Raw genomic sequence first — 20,293 nt, 5'->3', positions numbered from 1 at the left:
ATCCTAAAACTTATGAAAATGTTTCATTTACTTCAATAAAATTTTGTTTTCTTAAGCCTTTCTAAAAAAGATATATAGAGATATACTGATTATATATATATATATATATATATATATATATATATATATATATATATATATATTGAGCACCTACTATGTGCCAGAAATATTTTAGGCAATGAGAAAAATAAAACAAAATTCTTACTTTCATGGAAATTAGATTTTAGTAAGGAATTAGCTTAACTCAAGGTCCACATAAACCAGAACCTGAAGCAGACCTCTATTTCTGATGCTTTGTTAGGGAACAGTGAGACTTAATTAAAATTAATTAATTAAAAATTAATCAATGAAACCAACAAGGGTGGGCATTCATGGCTGTACATCAATAATCTGACCAGTGTTATATTAAGAGAAAGAGCCAGGGCCATGCCTTGGGTCAGACCACATGAAGGAGAAAGGGGATGAAAAATATATGTCAGTTTCCTCCTAGGAAGATTTGTCCAGTGGACAGTTGATTCTTCACACCCGTGGGTATTATCTGCCCCCACCACCTTCCACAGTCAAGTGGAAGACAGCTGCCTCATAGCACTTCATCTGAATCCAGAGTGGTAGAAGGAGCCAGAAATTATCTCTGCAGTAGCAGCAGCCAAGGGAACCTGTAGGGTGAGTGAAAAATAATCAGGCTTTCCCACCTTCCCACCATTAGCATTAATGATGGATCCCTGTGGTCCTACATGCATGCCTAATGGTATGCACCTGGAGTAGGGTGTGGGCATGCATAGGTGGGCACACCTGGGCTGAGACTAGGCTTATAAGCCACATCACGGGGATGCCAGAAGAGTAGTAGAAGTGTTACAGGACAACCCCAATATAAAACGGGTAGCCTGACTGTGGGTTCTCACCCCTGCACTTAAAAGGGACTTAAATTGCAGGCATACACAAAAAGTTAAGAAAAGGTTTATTTACAAGAGAAGGGGAAATAAGGAAATGTACAACTCAGGGAGAAAAGAGAGAGATAAATTCTTAAATGTGTCCTACCCATTCTGCTGACCTGGAATCCCAAATGGCCCACCAAGACCAAATGCTGCCTGGCCAAGAGAACCAGCCAAGAGCAAGACTTGGCTGGTTATAAACACAAGTGTGAGAAAATGGCTGCTTAACTCCGCCCTCAGGTCCTCACAACCTCCCTTTGGGGATCATGGGATTTGTAGTTCCCAGTGTCTTGATGGAGTGGGGGTGGCATCCACAAAGCCTGAATGGAGTTTACGCAGGACATCCTTTCCCCCTAACAGAAGCAGAAAGAAGAACGAGACAAGAACGAGAGTAGTAGTGGTGGAAGCAGCAGAGAACCAGAGACAGTGGGGACACCAGGTAAGAACACCAGAGAGTCCAGAAAGAGTGGTATGGAGTGGTGTTGGTGTGGAGTGGCGTGGCATGGAGTGGCGGTGGAGTACAGTGGAGTACAGTGGAGACATCGTGAGAACAGCTAAGATAACAAAGAGGCTGCGTGAACCAATGATAAACCTACCTAGTCCGAGATGATTGCACTATAGAATCTGAGATAGCTTATGAGACAGAGATTTACTTTCTACTGTAATAATAAAAAAATCTGTCACCAAAATAAGTTAACAATGTTTTTGTTGAGTCTTTTCAGGTCTTTGCAGATTTTTGTGATCAGTCCTTTATCATTAGTGTTGTGCACAAAAATTTTTTCCCAGTCGGTGGGGTGTCTCTTTGTTTTGATTACTTTCTCTTTTGCTGTACAGAAGCTCTTTAATTTGATGCAGTCCCAGCTGTTTATCTTTGTCTTCGCTATCACTGTTTTGGGTCATGAGTCTTTAAAGATGTTGTTGAGGTGTATGTTCCTCAACCTGCTAAAGATGGAGCTTCCATATGATCCAGCAATTCCACTCCTAGGTATTTACCCAAAGGACACAGAATCATTAATTTAAAAGGGCACCTGCACCCCTATGTTTATAGCAACACTATTTACAATAGCTAAGTTATGGAAACAACCCAAATGCCCAAAAATAGATGACTGGATCAAGAAGATGTGGTACATATACACAATGGAATATTACTCAGCAATCAAAAAAGATAAACACATGCAATTTGCAGCAACACGGATGGAGTTGGAAGGGATCATGCTCAGCAGAATAAGCCAGAAAGAAAAAGAAAAATACCAGATGGTCTCACTCATAGCAGGAATCTAGAAAACCTAAATAAGGGACCAGGAAAAAGACTAATTATAATAAAGTAAAAATCAAAATCAACAAGCAGCTATAGACCAGAGACACACTGGGGTGGGGGGGGAATGGAGGAGTGAAGGAAGTAGGGTCAAAATAGTGGGGTGGGAATTGTATGGGGAATATAACCAAGATGAAAATGCATACATTGTGCAAAAATGTAAAATGATATAAAAATATATAAAATAAAATAAAAATTAACAATGAAATAATCCATCAATTGTAATAGATAAACCACAATAGCAGGGGGCATGTTGACAATGGGGGACATTATGGATGTATGTGGAGGGAGGGGTAGACCGTGGCAGGGGGAAAGCGCAGGCTCACCTCCCGTGCTCTCAGCTCCAGTTCAGCAGAACAAAAGCAGTAATTCCTGGTGTTATAGAAATTCTGGCCTTTTACCCAGGCAGAGGAAGAACAAGCGGTACTTCAGGAATGTTGAGGCTGTCAGGAAAAAGGTTTATTACACATGCAGGATGACTCAGAACTAGGTAAGCCGGGTAAGGTCTGAGCACAGCTTTAAAGACAAAGGGTTCCTTTTATACATAACTGTCATCACATTTGTTACACTGATAATTGGCAAAACCATTAGAGGAGAGAAAAAAGTGAGCAAAGTGACTTCCCTAGCAAAGGAGAGTCTTGGACAGTGGGAGGGGATGCAGCCCTCCTGATATTGCCCCAAATAGACAGGACTGCTCTAAGGGTTATTTGACTCTTTGAAATGCAACTTTGTTTAGATCGGGGTGCTGAGATCTAGGCCAGGAATCTTAGAAGGGAAAGAGTTGTAAGTAAGCAAACGTGTTAATTATGCCTGCATTGGAGTGTTAATTGCACCTGGACTGGAAGTCCAGTCACCAGTCTAGCTGCTCCAGACTGCAACTATGAGCAACCTGCTGCCACCAGTAAGAACAAGAACTAGAGCACTTCCGGCATCTAGTCACTAGCTATGGGAACCCAGCCTACAGTTATCAACCAGGGAGCCCTCCCAGCAGCCAGCAGAGAGAACCTGACTGCCCCCAGCATCCATTACCAGTCACTGGAGCACACACCAACTATGTTAGCAAAAGCTCGGCGCTCCTGGCCCGCAGATGCCAGAGAGAGCTTGCTGGTCCAGCCTCCCACCGCAGCCAAGAGAGGCCGGCCTTCATCCACCAACTGCTGGTCTGTTGCCCATACCAGCACACACAGCCTTGCTCCAGCCACACTGCACTTCTGGCCTTCCCCTAAGCACTGTGTCCTCTTTCACATCTCCAACCTTTTGCCCACCTGGATCAATCCTTTATGTATCTATCCACCAAATATTTACTGAGTACCTATAAAGTGCCAGGCATTTTCAGGTCCTGGAACACAAACGTGCACACTGGTTCCTGCCATTGAAAAGTTTTTGAGATAGACACACAACAAATAATTAAACTGCAGTGTGATAAATGATGAGAGAGATATAAGGTATGCTTTGGCTGTCTCGACAATGAAGTAATTAACTATGACTAGGTCACAAAGAAAATAAAGGGGAAATTTCACAGACATTTCAAACTGTTGACATCTTTCTTATCCTTCAAAAGATCAGCTCAGATGCAAACTTGGGGCTTTCCCCAGTGACAATCACTATTTTGTCAGGGTTTCGGATAGTACATGTCAGTCCACTTTGCCCCAGTCAATTGTTTACTTATCTTCCTCACAAGCCTGCCAGCTCCTTGAGGGCGGCATCCAAAGTATATCTAACCTCATACTTGCATAGCCCCTAGCACAAGATCTTGCACAACTCATGATCTAAATATTTGCGTACAGAACTAAATCGAATTGGAAGTTCTAAGGGTGTCACTGAGTCAAGCAGGAATGTCAGGTTCCCAGGCAGTCATTGTGCCTAAAAATAGTCCCTGCAGCTATGGCAAGATGAAACTGTTACAAATGAAATGAGAGTTCAAAAAACAAGTTCACAGCATGTAACTTTTTAAAGGAAGCAGTACCTGCTAGTAAGGACAACCAGTCGATTTCTAGTTGACACTGAGGTGAACCTGAATGACTGAGATAGTCATAGAAAGAAAGAAGATAGTATGTCTAAAAGAGATATATAGGGTCACCTTGAATAAACTTAGCAGCAAGAAGGGCCACACACAAGGGAAGCAACCAGAACAGGTTGAATTATTAAGGTGTAATAATTCTTGCATCCTCTAGTTGGCGCAGTAGCTCAACTTAAACAGATTCCCTAGTGTGCCAGGAATATGGAAGCAGGAGGGAGGGAGGGGCCCAAATTGGAGAAAGTGCACATAGAACAATAGATACAAGAGAGCTCCTTAGTTTCCTTCAGTTAATGCCACCGCATTGACCTAAGCACCTTTATTTCCCTGTAGAGAAAGGTTTTTTTTAAGATTTATTTTTATTTATGCATACAAGAACAAGGGTATAGCCATTTTCTTATTCCTTTTGAGTATCAGATGGAGATGTCCCCATGGCCAGCAATAAAGCCAAAGAATGATTGAAATCTCTATTTAGCCCTGGGAAACGGGCCATACTATAAAGAAGAGGGAGGTAACTTTCCTAAGCAGTCTGCAGTGAAGTCACTTTTGGCTCTATTCTGATTGTAAAATGGGCTGAGACTGGATCCCATCATCTTAACAAACAGCTTACTACAGTGTGAATATGATTCTGACCTCTGTGACCTTGGGTCATGTCATGGGCTGAACTGTCCCCACCACCAAGTTCCAACCTCTAGTACCACTGACTGTAACTGCAGTTGAAGATCAGGTCTTTAAAGAGGGAATTAAGTTAAAATGAGATCTTTAGGGTGGGTAACTCAGTGTGACCGGTGTCCTCGTAAAAAGAAGAGCTTGGACACAGATACCCACAAAGAAAAGACAATGTGAGGACACAGCAGGAGGGCAGCAATCTGCAAGCCAACAAGAGAGAATAAATCTTGATCTTGAACTTCCAGCTTTCAGAAATGGGAGAAAAATAAACTTCTGATGCTTAAGCCACACATGCCCCCATAAAAAGAACAAGGGTATAAGCCAGAGGTGTGGGGGTGAGAGGATTTACCTGAGACAGAATGGGCAGCAAAACAGGGAGATCTACTGAAATACGCTGCTGAGAGGAGCAGCGGGGAGATAGGAGAGGTCTGCTGCGCCATGTGGTTTAGCTCCCTGGAAGATGAATGAACTCATGCCTCAGTGGCTGGCGATGGCTTGATATCACTTAGACTTTAACCCCTTAACACTTAAAGAAAGTTTTTATTTTAAAAGCTGAAGTGCTTTTGTTTCTAATTTTGTTTTGTTGGAGGGTCAGAAAATTACACATAACTCAAATATGCAAAAAACTAACTTTATCATCTATAAATGATCTCATCTAAATTATCAGACTACATCCTGCTGCTTTCCAAGGTATGGCAATAGTTTAAGTAACCCTATAGGAAGTAATGTAGTCCAGTGAAAGATACTATCAAAAAATGAAAAAACATCCTACCAAATGAGACAAAATATTTGCATACATCATATATCTGACAAGTTGCCAATATCCAAGATCTACAAAGAGCTCAAACAGCTAAATACAAAGAAAACAACCCAATCAAAAATATGAACAGAAGAGCTAAATAGACACTTCTCCAAAGACGACAAACACATGGCCTCCAAGCACACCAAAAAGTGTTCATCATCACTTATCATAAGGGAAATGCAAATCTAAACCACAATGAGATACCATCTTATCTGTTAGAATGGTCCATTTTTTTTTTTTAAGATTGATGTATACAAGCACTGGGTACAGTCAGAAGCGCAGGAGGGTAAGAGAATTCACCAGAGCCAGAGCGGGGAACAGAACATGCAGACTTATGAAATACACTGCTGAGGGGAGCAGCGGGCGGCAGGTGAGGTCTGCGCTCCATGTGGGACCCTCGCAGGTGGCCAGGGATCGAACTGGCCCTGCAGAGGCTGCGGGCAGCTTTGCAGCCCAGGACTTAACCACTGCGCCACCAAGGGAGGCCCATAGAATGGTCCATATTTAAAAAAAAAAAAAAACACAGAAACAAGTGGTGGTGGTGAGGGTGTGCAGAAAAATAAACCCTGTTGGTGGGAATATAGACTAGTGTAGCCTCTATAGAAAACAACATGGAGTTCCTCAAAATATTAAAAATAGATCTATCATGTGATCCAGCAATTCCACTCCTTGTTATTTATCCAAAGAATGCAAAAACATTAATTTGAAGGGATTATGCCCTTCTATGTTCATTGCAGCACTATTCAAAATAACCAAGTTATGAAAACAAGCTAAGTGCCCAACAACAGATGAGTGGATGAAGACATAATAATTATACACAATAGACTAATGCTCAGCTATTTTAAAAAAACTACATGGTTCTTGCCATTTGCAACGACATGGATGGAACTGGAGGGGTTTATGCTACATGAAACAAACAAAACAAAACAAAACAAAACAAAGGAATACAGCCATTGCTAAACCAAAATAAACCATAAAAATATGACTGAAGTTGAGGCTACTAGAGGGAAAAGGGTGGGAAGGGAATCAAATGGTCTTTAGTGAAGGATTATGGATGCTTTGGTTGTGGGTGTGGTGTGGCAGTAACATATTAACTCCAAAAAAAATCACCAATAAATAAAAAAATAAAACCTACTCAAATATTTTTTTAAAAATTGCATCAATTACTTGCAACATTGCAAACTCACTGCTAGCCCTTCTTCAACCATAAAAACAACTTCTTATTAAGAAATTCAATAGTCGCTGAAATTTATTTACTTCAGTTCAGCAGCATCAGCCAAAGGCAGTTATTTGTCTGCTGGCAACTTTTTACTCTTGCACATCTGAAATTCCTTCTCTGATGGAAAGAAAAAAAAAATTATCCTTAAGCTTCTTTGTATACATGAAGTCATCATGTGCTTTTGTGTTTACAGTTCTGAGTGTGAGCAGACAAGGAGGCAGGAGCACTGTTGTACAGTATAAAAAGATTTAGGAAAATGAAGGCATAATAATGAAATGTGAATTGTTTCTTAATAAAAATTATTAAGGAAAGAGTTTAAAGGACTTGCACATTGTTGGTGAGAATATAGACTAGTCTACAATAAACATTCCTTGAAACTAGATTTTAAAGTCACTATAACTGTGCTTGCCTCTTAGACAATAGTAGTCAGTTTCCAACCTTGGCACCATTTTCATCTCCTCTTCTGGTATGTGTTGTAGTGGCAGGATAGGCCACTGAGCAGGTTTTTTAATCCAGCAGATGGGTGAAGGAGAGTCCTGGAGCCCTCAGTGGGTTTCTCAAGCTTTTATTGAGCTTTACATGTAGTGTGGGAAACAGGTACACGACAGGCAGGGGTGCCAGGGGGCCAAGAGGCTGGCAGGCCTTCAAACCCTGGCCAAGTCTTCATTCTGGGCTTCTCTTTCTCTCTCTCTTCCCTCTCCTGCCTCTCTCCTGCTTCTGCTTCTCCCGGAGACTATCTCAATATTCCTCTCATGGCCCACAGAAGTAAACAACGCAACAATTTAACAACTGCAGGTGCCCCATCAAGCAGGGCAATCCTAATGGTGGAGGGCAGAAAAGCCTGAAAACCATTTACCCTACATGTGTCTTCACTCATATCTTAAAAATCTGATCCTCTTCAAAGACAAAATCACTGATCTGTCTTAAAATTCCCATGTAAAGTCCTGCATGCTAGAGCCTCCCTGGTGGTGCAAGGGGTTGAGGCGCAACCTAAGGAGCTGTCCGCAGCCATTGCAGCACGAGTTCACTCCCCAGTCAGGGAGCAACCCACATGGCACAGCAGACCTCTCCTGACTCACCCGCTGCTCCCCTCAGCAGTGTATTTCAGTACATCTGCCTCTTCTGTTCCCCACCCTGTCTCTGGTGAATCTTCTCACACGCACACCACCACCCCACACGCCTGTGGCCTGTACCCTGGTTCTTATATGCATAAATAAATAAATCTTAAAAAAATAAGTAAATAAAGTCCTGCATGCTAGTGAATAGCATAAATGAAAGACGAAAGGAAAAGCTTAACAATCACTTATGCTGTTGGTGAATATGATCCGCACATAATACTGCATTCCTAGGTAACACAAACTGAGCATCACAGTAAGTCACATGCCAGTTTTCTCCGAATCTACCTTCATCTATTTCACTGCCATCGTCACCTCCTCCCCAGACATTTGGCTCTCCACCCAGTAACCAGAGTGATCTTTATAAAGCATGAGTCATATCAAATCTTTCCCATCCTCAAAACCCTCTTGTCAATCCTAAATGCTGATTAGTGTCTCAGGGGACTTGTGCCTCACCCAAGTTCACAGATTAGTCTTCTTGAAGATCTTTGGTTGCCATCGACAGACGACAGGGGGAGGAAACACGTAAGGCCTCTACCAATGCCAAAGTCATGAGCAGTTCTGACAGTGCCAGGCAAATGCTAGCTACAGTCACTGATGCCCAAAAATCAGCTTTGTGACAGCATCTGCCAACCAACAATTATGTCAAAACTCCCTGCAAGTACTTTGGACTATCTCATGTAGCTGCCAAAATTGCCAGCATTGCCATACAGAACTGGAGTAGATTTTAGCACTTTATCCCTTATGTTCATTGGCATTCAGAACCTCTCTTCATTTCAGACTCCTTGCACTGGGTTGCAAGCATTCTTGAATCCAATTTTAAGGGTATGTTTCCATTTATGGCTCGATTTCTAGAAGACTGTCTAAAAGCAAGTACCCAATTTTGCTTAAGTCATTTGGAAGAAGAAAGAAAAGAGGCTTAAACCCCACCTTGTTCCAGAGATCATTATGATTCTGTTATCCCTGAAGCTCAGCTTTGATATCTCTCATCCCTTGGAACCCAGCCCATAAGTATTAATTCTAATTCATTCACAAATGAACCTTCAATTTCATTTATGTGCTCACATATGAGCTCACCAATCACCATCAGAGTTTGCCTAATCCTGCAGGAATTGGGCAATCATTCGTTGAGTGATCTGTACAATAAACTTTAACTCCTGATTTTTTTTTTTTTTTTTGGAAAAGAAAACACTTGAAATAGCTGACCACTTGATCCCTGATTTTCACCTTCTTTAGAAAGATCTATGCACTGTCTTGAAAGCCCTTCCCCAAGGAACCACTCTTCAATGATGGTGTGTTTGTTCATTCTCTTCCATAGAACAAATCCAACTTTTAACTCTACCTTCTGCTTTCTCTTCTCTGTATCACTGCACAAATTTTAAAGATCTGTATCTTTCCTTCTTGATCAGTGTGTTTCATCTTTCACCCACAAGACTTCTCTATCAATGCTAATCTCCACTAGCAAATACAACTCCCAGAACTCAATGAGTTACCCTGTTACTTTATTTCCTGACTTACAGGGAGACTGGAGAAAGTCCTCCCTAGAAGGCTTGGACTAAAACTACAACAATTCATCTTCCAATAGAGAGATACAGTATTGCCCCCAGAAACAACACTTTTTTCTTTTATCCACAAATTGCTACTGGTATATATGGATTATTTTTAATTCCTACATTTTTTCTTTTGAAATATATCTTGATTAACAATAATTCCAGGCAAGTAATATAGCAGAGAGCCTTGAAATTAGATAGAATTTGCTCAAAAAGGACCAATTAGTTAGAATTACATAATGTGACTTAACATTTCTGATTCAGTTTTCTCATCTGTAAGATGGAGATAATACTAATAGCTAATTCATTTGCTTAGAGTTAAAATAAAGCCATTTTTATATCATGTTCTTGGCCTATTTAGCAAATAGGAATAATTACATGATGATAATGCTGACAATCACAATAGTGATGATATAAAAGGAAAGAAATCCCAAAATCACAAGATTCAAGATATTAAAGTGTTTATTAAGGTCAAATAAACATTACAGCTCTATAATTAGTCATAAATATTAATATTACCCTTAAATTCTAACAGCAATTCAATGTTTCTATAAATAAATCCTTATTAATAAAATAACTTAAATAAAATGTGTGATGATAACAATAAATAAATTCATAAATACAAATTATTTATTATGAAAATGAAGTTATTAGGGTTTTTTCCAAAACAAAAAGAAGTTGTCTTCTTTGTAAGGAGAGACAATTGCTAAATAAATAAACCAGGTGTAAAACATCAACTATAATAAAATTGTAATAAATATCATTATGCAAGAGACAGTGTTTTCTTTTTTTTTCTTTTTTTACACTCAGTAGACACTTATTTAGAATCCACCCATCATTGTGAAGTTTAACTTCCCATTTTCCATTTGGTAAAAGATAAACCTTTGGGGATCTTATTGTTTTTCCTAACAGGCAAGAAGGGTTAGTTATTCATTTTCCAGCTTTCCTCTGATCGAAGGCAAGCCTCTTTCAGTCTGTCGAGCAGGAAATTCACTTCGCTAATTACCTTGATCTCGCCACTCTCCCCAAGCTGTGAAAATAAGAACACACAAGTATTTAAGCGCTTATACCACGTTTTCAAAGAGGAGCACGTTAGTTAGATGGTGTTGGCATTGTTAGGATGCTAGAGACAGAAACCAAGTTTTAGACTTTTATAAAAAATTTATAATTTGTAGCAAGTTTATGATACGGTTTGCCAAAAATCTTGAAAAGCGTAGATAGATAAGTAAGAGGACACTGACTAGCATCAGTCTTAGACATTACTTAAACTAATGAAGCTGTTTTAAACCTCTGCCTAACCAGAGTAAGAAGAGGGGAGCTGTACTGAAATCCGAGGCACCCAAGGTGCCACCCACTATGCTTAGACATCTGTGACCAATTGATAATTTTAATAACTCACCCTAAAGAACACAAAATCAAAACCATGCACCTACCAATGCCCTTAGGCTTCTTCTATGCCCATTCTCTTGACAAAGAAAAAAAAAAAAGGACTTTTGGGGTTTTGTGTTTTTTTTGGTGTATATGGAGAAAATACCAAATAAGTCCTATCCTGTTGCCTTATTTACTTCACTTGTCAAAAGCCAAATATGGTTCCTAATGTCTCTTCTCCTTCTCTTCTCCTTCTAAGTAGCATGCAGAGGAGGCTTAAAACTCAATGGAAGAGAAACCCAAATTCAAATCCAAGAGATCCTCCTCTGAAATTCATCTAATCTATTTCATTTGCTCTGAATTATTTTAAGAAAAAAGACAGGCATCATCATTGTCCTTTTTTCTTGTTCTCCTTTCTGTTCCTGCCCTCTTCCACCTCCACCTTTCCATATTTCTTTTGACATAATGCCAAGGGATATTTTTTAGATCTTAAAGACTCCCCACACTATAAGCAATTTTAGAGTTTATCTTGCACTCCTGTCTGACCTCCATTCTTTTTTTTATTATTATTTATTTATTTATTTATTTTTATTGTACCATAGAAGAGCTGGGATATAGGCCAGAGGTGCAGGGGCAGTGACAGGGAATTAATACCTCCAAGACTGTCCCCCCATTTCTTACCAGCTCTTCCCCATGTTGAGCTTTCTCTTAATAACATTCCTCTGGGGGTGGGGGTTGAGGGGGAAGGAGGGGACAAGCAAGCAAAATCAGTCTTCCACAGGCAGCATATTGAAAGTGTGGAAGTTCATGCTCTCTGAATGGATGAAAAGTTTTAAAACCTCTGTTTTCCCATATAGTATACCATTTGGTTTTTCTCGCACACACTTCACTTTTCTAAAGACAATGAAGTGAGCTGATAAGGGATTTTTCAAACAGAAATGCAAAGCACTTCTTGGCCATGACAAGCTAATAGTTCAGTGCTCCATGTCTTGGCATTAGTTCTACAAGAGAATTGATCTTCACAATGAAAAACTACAAAACTTTCAATTATCAAAGGAAGGAATAGTCACATTCATTAAATCATGCTCAGGAAGCAACACTTTTTTAAAAATCAAGATGGAAAAAGGGAAATCTAGATTAAGGCTGTTACCGAAAACTCCATCAACTAAGCCTTCATATTTTTGAGTGGTTAATTGCACCTGTTGCTAGCACATCACTTTCGCTGCTACTGATCAGTCCTCTGGTTTTTATATGAGTCACAATTGCTAGACTGACTCTTCCACTGTTGATCTCCTCCCCAAAGAGGCCACATGACAATATCATTCATGATAGAACCATGCACGGCCTACCCTACATACATGCCCACTAGAGATTTGCTGAGGGAAAGAAGAACAAAGAGGATTCTCAATTCAGATTTCCATTTCACTACAATGAGCGCACTGCTAATATTTTCATTGTATTAGAAACCATGCAAAGGAAATGAGAGTTTGTTCACTCTTGCTTTTAAATTAAAATTAATAGATGTCGGGTATTATAATAATTGAGTATAAATATCACTGACTCCAGAAATTCATCCTTTATGCATCTATCTCTTTTGTTTAGCTTGGTCTGAGTTTATTTCTCCAAATTTTAGATCACCAAATTGATGGCTTCAAAAATCACTTCAAATAAATCTGCCCCCAGGCACTTTTCTGTATTTAAACAGTGCCCCTTCATATTACATGAGTCCATAGGAATGTTAAATTTTCTTAAGAATTAATAATAATAACACGAATATGGATTTTTGCTGCTAAGAATGCTAGCCTGGGTGGGACCCGGGGGACCTGCATTCTAGACCTGGCACTGCCACTGGCATCCCCAGAACACGGGGTGAGGAGATTAGATGACCCAAGTTTCCAGACAACTTTAGAATGCTATAATTTCCAAAATTTGGAAATTGATTCATAAGTATATAGACACATCTGTAGATATAAGCATCTAAATAATAAAGCCAATGGTATAAAAATTAATTAATATAAAAATCACAACGTGGGGGGAAATAAAAAAGGAAAATAACATTTGTCTCTGATTTAAGGGCTTAACATCAATATTAGTACCTTTCTCACTGTGTCCTTCAGCTCCTGCACTTTTCTCTGGATATGCTGGTTGTCACTCTCAATGTGCTGCAAAATGAAAGCCAGAGTAACTATGTGAACATTGTTGTACTAAAACTATGAGCCTCCTTCCTAACAATTCACCTGCAATAAAAGCTATTAGCAATTTTGCCCAAGATGACCTAGATTTCACCAATGACCCAAATTTTCTGAGCTCTTGAATTAATTCAGCCATCAAAAGCCAGTCCATTTCCTTGTATGGGACCTCACTTCACCTTTGGGAAATCCTTCTGAGGTTTAAATTTGCGTAAAGAGTGGAGTGGTTTATGCAAATTCTCTCAAAACAGAACCCCAACTACACCTCACCAAAAAATGCATGGTCAGAAGAAGAAATATTAACCATCTGTGTGAACACTAGTTTCTTCTTAATGAGTACTAAGTCCCCTTCATTCTGCCCACTTCGCTCAAAACTTTCTCATAGTTTTAGATGTTCAAAGACATCAAGTTCTCACACCTCTGGATTTGTCACTTCCTATGACCTCTAAAGGGCGACCATCTTTGCCCACACACCACGGAACGTTAAATTCTCTCATTTCTCATTTATTTCATTCCCCTCCCCTCCCCTGTCAACTCCCACTCAGCGGATCCACTTTCACCTGAGGTGTTTTTCCTAGAGTTGCTTTTTTCCAGCAACAAAATATGAGCTTTCTAGTCACTCATATTTTAGGCCCCATTTATCTCCATAAACTCAAAAAAAGACTCAATTAAAGCTAATCACTCTGATTTTAAATGACTCTGGAAGTGGTTGCTCTGGCTCCTTTTACTACCAGTGGGAGAGAAGGGCAGGGAGGGCTTGGGTGAAATGAGCTCTCAGTGGAATTAGTGAGTGGACTTAGTGGGGAGAGGAACTTACGCATTGGTTTAGCTTGTTGCTGATCAGGTCCAGGATGCCCACCATCTCCTTCATGTAGGGCTGGAATCTGTATGATTGGGGCAACAGCACTTCTGCAAGGGTAAATTTCAGCACCTGCTTCATCAAGTAGCACTGCTCTGTCATCTGCTGGTGGAAGTGAAACAGCAGGAGTCATGTTAAGGAGCCAGCATAAGACTCAAAGCATCACCGCCACCACTCCAAATGACCTCAGAGGACTTACACTGACTCCTTGGAACAGGTTTGCTCCAAAGAGCTGAACATCTGTGTTGTTATCCATCAAACTAGCCTGCAAGAAAATAAGAAACTAAGTCCCTGTACACGGAGTAGATATAAGAAAAATCTGTATAGTTAGCGCTGTACTCCATCCCCTCTTCCCAGTGCACCCCATGAAGACTAAAAAGGGAATTCAGATATGGGCATGAGTTTAAAAGAATGCTCAGGTGAGTAAAGGGAAAAACGAATAGTTAGGTGGTCTACAAAATGCCTCCTTTTGGGGTAAAACTCAATGTATGTATCTTAAAGGCCAACATGGGGGCATATGACTGGTTCTTAAAATTATTAGAAGTGGCCTCCCTGGTGGCACAGGTTGAAGACACAGAGTTATCAAGCAGCATAAGTTCAATCCCCAGCCAAGGAGCTACCCACACGGTGCAGCAGACCTCTCCTGTCTCACCCGCTGCTCCCCTCAGCAGTGGATTTCAGTAAATCTACCTGTTCTGCTCCCCATTCTCTCTCTCTCTCATCCCCTGCACCTCTGACCTACGCCTCAGTTCTCGTATGCATAAATAAATAAATCTTTAAAAAAATTAAAACATTAGAAGTGCTTTGTAGAGACTACTAAGATCTTTTCAGTTTGCAAGTAAATAAGATGCTGCATGGAAAGGAAGGCTGAGATGAATACCTCGTCGGCCAGCTTGTAGGTAATGTTGTTGATATACCCCGAGACGATGTCACCCTTGTCAAGCCTGCATTGAGAACCGATGGGTGCAGCTGTTCCGCCCTGCACTGAGAGGGCAATGAGGAAGAGGTAGCTGGTGGCCAGAGTCCCCACAAGGAAAGAGCTGGCAGATTTCTGCAGGGTAGCCATTGCAGATAACTCAACTGTGAAGTGATCAGTGATGAGAGAAGAGAACCTATTATCAAAAGAATAAGCAAAAATACCATGAAGAAAACAAAGTAGCAAAAGTAAGTATCAAATCAATCAATCACACCAAGCTTGCTGAAACACTCACCTGTTGGGGTGATTCTGCTTGTGATAGATGAGAAGGTAGAAGCTGCTGCTTTTATAGTCCTAGGACACCAAAATTTTGTGCGTGTATCTATACATGTGTGTGTGTGTGTGTGAAATAATGACATCAGCAATTATCTAATTTCCAGTCCTGTTTTCTGAGAACCGCCACCACCACGGGAGCCACAAACCTCCTATTTTCCCACCTTGAGAAACAAGTGTTCCCCTAAAATGTTACTATTCAGGTGACCAAAGGGTGCTTTTACAGATTAATTCCAGAAATTTTCTAAACCTACATATTTTTCAAAGAAAGGACTTGCTGTACTTTTTGATCTCCTATAGTAACTGCATTAGCATTTTGGTCAAGGACTCATGTTCCTATCAGTTTCATAGATTCTTATCCCAGCAGGGGTGATCAGAAACAAGGGAATTCTGACCTATATCCTCTGCTTTAAAGTAAATAGTAGCGACAGTTGGAGATACTTCCACTTTTAAAAACAATTTTTTCTTATTTTTTAAAAAAATAAGCTGAATATTGAAGAAGACACATTTTGAAAACAGCAGTGCTGGCTCTTTTCCTCCCATTCCAGGACTTTTTATAAGCAATCAGCAAATAGGAAGATGGAAATATAGTGGAGAGTTTTTTCTTTGACTTATAATTAGTGTCAGTTTAAGTTTGGAAAATGTGCCATGAATGAAATTATTAATGGGTTAGTGTTCTGTGCTAGTTTCCTGATTCAATTTTTTTTTATTTTTTGCAATAAATGATTCTTACATAATTTTTTTTTATTGAAGTAACATTGGTTTACAGCCTTCGGATCATTATTTTTCTTAACCTATGATTCAGTGTCTCTTTCATCTCCGTATCTCCAGCACTTAGAACAGTGCTACATGTTAGGGGGGACTCAATCAGAGCAGGCTGAATGAGTAGATGAATAGAGCTGTAAAGTTAAATAAATTGCTAAGTATTTTTGGGCCTCCCTGGTGGTGCAGGGGGTTGAGCACAGCACTGTAAGGTTGTCCGAGGCCTTTGCCGGCAGGAGTTTGATCCCCAACCAGGGAGCTGACCCACATGGCGCAGCAGACTTCTCCTGTCTTGCCCACTGCTCCCCTCAGCAGTGGACTTAAGTCAATGAGCCTGTTCTGTTCCCCACTCTGTCTCTGGTGAATCCTCTCACCCCCACCCCCACCCCCGCACCTCTGGCCTATGGCCCATTTCTTAAAAAAAAAGTTAAATAACTTACTAAGTATCTTTGAAAACACCCACAGCAAGGAGCTAAGTTGGGCTCAGTTTTTATAACATTCCTACAGTTGGTGTTTGACCCAGACTTACTTGCCTGTTTCATTATTTTTCTTGCATAGAGAGCAAATAGCTATGCAACAAAAGCAGAACGCCAGCAATTTTCAAACCAGTCTTTAGTAGTAGAAATACATTGACATCCATATGCCATCCTGATAGACAACCATTAATAAGATAGTATTCATGGACTCAAGATCTTAGGTTAGTGAACTTGACCAAAACCAACTAAAGTAATAATCCGACCTGAGACTGTATGAGAATTTCTAAACAGTTATATCAGGAGTCTCAAAAACATTTATTATTAGGAGAGGCTGTGGATAGAGAATAAAACTATTCCTATGAGGGCCTCCCCGGTGGCGCAGTGGGTTGAGAGCTGCGCTGTGAAGCTGTCCGCAGCCTCTGAAGCACCGATTCGATTCCCCGCCAGTCAGGGAGAGTCCCACATGGCGCATCAGACCTCTCCTGTTTCGCCCGCTGCTCCCCTCAGCAGTGTTTTCAGTCATCTGCCTGTTCTGCTCCCTGCTCTGGCTCTGGTGAATCCTCTCACCCACCCCACCCATGCCTCTGGCCTGTACCCCAGTTCTTGTATAAATAAATAAATCTAAAAAAACTGTTCTTGTGATATAACAAGTAGACATATGCTAAATAGTTTCAGTTCATGATGGTCCCACTCTTTAGCTGTTTCCTTGTGAGTTTTCAAGTCTCTTACAAAGCTGTGTCAGATAAAGGCAGACTCAGCTGTACACAAAGCGGATCTAGCAATACTTTTCCTGATCAAATGCCAAGAAGGGCTAGTCCAAATCCCCACCCAGATTGTGGGTAAGTGTTTCTGTCTTGTGGGCTATCCTCTCCCTAACACTCAGAACACTACCTGTCCTGTAGCAAGTGATGAATACATAGTCACAGGCTGCATGATAAAAAATTTTCCCAACTGGTTGGCTAATGCTTAAAAATCTACAATCTATATTCTTTTTAAAGTACATACCTCCCTAAGAGAAGACTTCAGATATCTCAAACAAGAAGTTTTGTTTTCACAATATTCCTTAGTCCAACAGACATGGCCATTTCATCAAAGTATAATGGTTGTGTGTGTGTGTGTGGTGTGTGTGCACATGAGACCCCACTCTCACAATTCTCCTTCCACACCAAACACACACCACCCCTTCTACCCCCACCACATGCCACTGCTCCAGAGGTTTGACATACGTCTCTGAATATTTGTGCCTCCCCCTAAAATATGAAGTGCTGCATGGTGTGTGTGGGTATTTTTGTTTTATACAAATAGGTTCTCTTTCTTAATTTCTTAATTCTCCAGATAGCATTGTGGTCTTGCAAACTATGTTGAGTGTGCAGTTCCTATTTCTAACACAACCTCCCATATGTGTATCCACCACATTTTATTTTCCCCCGAGTAATGAGAAACTAAACCTCCTCCCTTTGCCCACTCAACAGACACTGCAGCACTAAGCACCCTCATCCAAGTCATTTTGGTGGCATTCATTTTAGATCTTTGGAGTAGTTACCCAGGAGTAAGTCCCCTGGATCACAGACTTGTTTACGTATTCATAGATACTACCATTCTCCAGACAGGTAGCACTGATATACTCATATCAGCCACTTCAGGTTTATTTCTTATATCCCCACCCACACTTGTATCATTCAATTTTAATTTTGCTGCTGTTTGGAGGTTTGCGGTGGTATCTCACCATAGTTTTAATTTGCATTTTCTTCATACACTTGTAAGCACTTGGGCTTCCCCCTTTTATGAGTTGATTGTTTACATCAATTGCCCGTTGTGCTACTAGGTTTTTGGCTTTTTGATTTTGTTACTGCTGGTTTCTAAGCATCCACTGCATATTTTGTATATTACTCTTCTTGGTTGTGGACACAGAAAGATCTTGTAATTTGTGTTCTGTCTGTTAACTGTATTTGTCCGTTGTCGAACAGAAAATTTTGGATGTCATCTAAAACATTGTTTTTCATTTTTTGGTTTGCACTTTCCTACGTGTCATTTTAAAAAATCGTTCTACATGCCTAGTTCATGAAAATATTCTTCTCTCTGTTCTCCTATTTACTGTGATTTTATCTTTCACAATCAGGTCTTTATCACATTTTTGTCTATACTAGGAAGTAGGGAATTCGGTTTTTTCCACATAATGAGTCAAAAAAAATTTCTAACCCAGTGCACTCAACAGTGAATTCCTCATCAAATGTGATATTTTTCAAATACAAACCGCCTCTGTTTTCTCTATTTCATTCCAAAATTTTAATTTTGTTCTGTCGAAGTCCCATAATATTTGTATTACTGAGAAATGCCTGTAATTCTGTATAGAAAGTATACACTCTTTGCTCTACTTTTTCAAGGCTGACTCAGCTATTCATGGACCTTTGAAACATATAAATATTACATAAATGTTATAATACATTTATGAAGTTCCTAGAAAACTCAGCAGAAAATCTTTAATTTAAAGATTAATTTGGGAAAAACTAACATCTTTACAATATGAACTCACCCCATCCAAGAGCATTTATCATCATTCTACACCTAAGATCTTCTTTTATATCTTGCTAGTGTTTCAAATTTTTATCCACTGAGACCTTATGTATTATTTTTAATTCCTAGTTACTTTATGGAGGAAACAAGCTCCTAAGCTATTTTAATGGAATATTACTCAGCATTCAAAAAAGATAAACACATGCAATTTGCAGCAACATGGATGGAGCTGGAAGGGATCATGCTCAGCGAAATAAGCCAGAAAGAAAAAGAAAAATACCGGATGGTCTCACTCATAGCAGGAATCTAGAAAACCTAAATAAGGAACCAGGAAAAAGAATAACTATAAGAAAGAAAATATGAAAATCAACAAACAACTATGAACCAGAGACACTCTATGGGGGGTGGGGGGCGGGGAAAGGAGGGCTTGGGGTCAAAATAAGGGGGTTGTAATTGTATGGGGAATATAAAAATAAAATTTAAATTAAAGAACAAATCACTTACCTTTCACATGAGCAAATATCAAGTTGGCTTAGAGAGAGACTATGGGGACACCCGTTTCCTGAGAACATAAAGAGCCTGTGCTTCTTATTTAGGGTCAGCAGTGAAGAACGATAGATGTATCCAACCAAGAACATAGCTAGAGATTGGGGTTTCTAACATGAACTGTATTTACTTTCTAGTTTTGCTCACAGCTAAGCCTGTCGATTGCAGGACAACTTTCTAACCTTGCCCACCAAGACTCTTGTCAACCATAGTTACTTTTCTCTTCTTCCTGAGGGCTTAATCTTGTTACTCAGTGCTGTATCTCATCTTAAATGAAGACTACATCCAAAGGAATGTGTCATAATATAAATGAGTATACCAAGTATATACCTAGTAATACCAAGAAATGAAATCAATGTAAAAGATAGAAGAAGCAACTTATACCAATTCCTCACTACTCTGATGCTTATAAACAGAATTTGACTTTGGCTTCTTAATGTTACCCCTCTATTGCCATCAATTTTTAGAAAGCTTTAGGTCCACCCCAGTCTCTCTTTTCATTTATTATTTTAACTAGTAAATATAAAAATCATTATTCACGCTTTATTATGACACCAGATATTCAAAGCCGTGCTTAGTTAACTATTATCAGTGAATCTTTTATCCCAATTCACTATTCAGTTTCAGAATCATTCATGTTTCTCACAATCATTTGCCCAGGTTAAATACTATTCTGAAACATAACTTTAAAAATTTCATATTCAAAACTAT

The 20,293-nt window shown here is 39.8% G+C and overlaps 1 protein-coding gene across 2 annotated transcripts; it reads right to left on the bottom strand.

Moving 5' to 3' along the window:
* Positions 1–10,409: 10,409 nt before the first annotated feature.
* On the bottom strand, positions 10,410–15,141 carry IL22 (interleukin 22). 2 transcript variants are annotated; one of them, XM_037515253.2, is made up of 5 exons: positions 14,916–15,141; positions 14,235–14,300; positions 13,994–14,140; positions 13,084–13,149; positions 10,410–10,649 (listed from the first exon to the last, which is right to left on the bottom strand). In XM_037515253.2, the coding sequence occupies exons 1-5, from the start codon at positions 15,099–15,101 to the stop codon at positions 10,542–10,544; spliced, it is 573 nt and encodes a 190-aa protein (XP_037371150.1). In that variant the 5' UTR covers positions 15,102–15,141; the 3' UTR covers positions 10,410–10,541. The 2 variants fall into 2 exon arrangements, with proteins under 2 accessions (XP_037371150.1, XP_037371151.1); XM_037515254.2 differs by having other exon boundaries at positions 13,994–14,137.
* Positions 15,142–20,293: the final 5,152 nt, after the last annotated feature.

This window comes from Talpa occidentalis, unplaced genomic scaffold, assembly GCF_014898055.3.
Source record: "Talpa occidentalis isolate TD23 unplaced genomic scaffold, MPIMG_talOcc4v2.1 talOcc4.16, whole genome shotgun sequence".
Taxonomy (NCBI): domain Eukaryota; kingdom Metazoa; phylum Chordata; class Mammalia; order Eulipotyphla; family Talpidae; genus Talpa; species Talpa occidentalis.
The sequence above is the reverse complement of the archived record's forward strand: the minus strand, read 5'-3'. Positions and strand labels throughout refer to the sequence as shown.

What these genes read in the sequence shown, in the direction of transcription:
- IL22 (XM_037515253.2), bottom strand. Translation starts at nt 15,101, where the DNA reads ATGGCTACCCTGCAGAAATCTGCCAGCTCTTTCCTTGTGGGGACTCTG. An exon ending in CCTACAAGCTGGCCGACGAG is followed by an intron (nt 14,301 to 14,915) that starts GTATTCATCTCA and finishes ATTTTCTTGCAG; the next exon opens with GCTAGTTTGATGGATAACAA. An exon ending in TGAAGGACACAGTGAGAAAG is followed by an intron (nt 10,650 to 13,083) that starts GTACTAATATTG and finishes TTATTTTCACAG; the next exon opens with CTTGGGGAGAGTGGCGAGAT.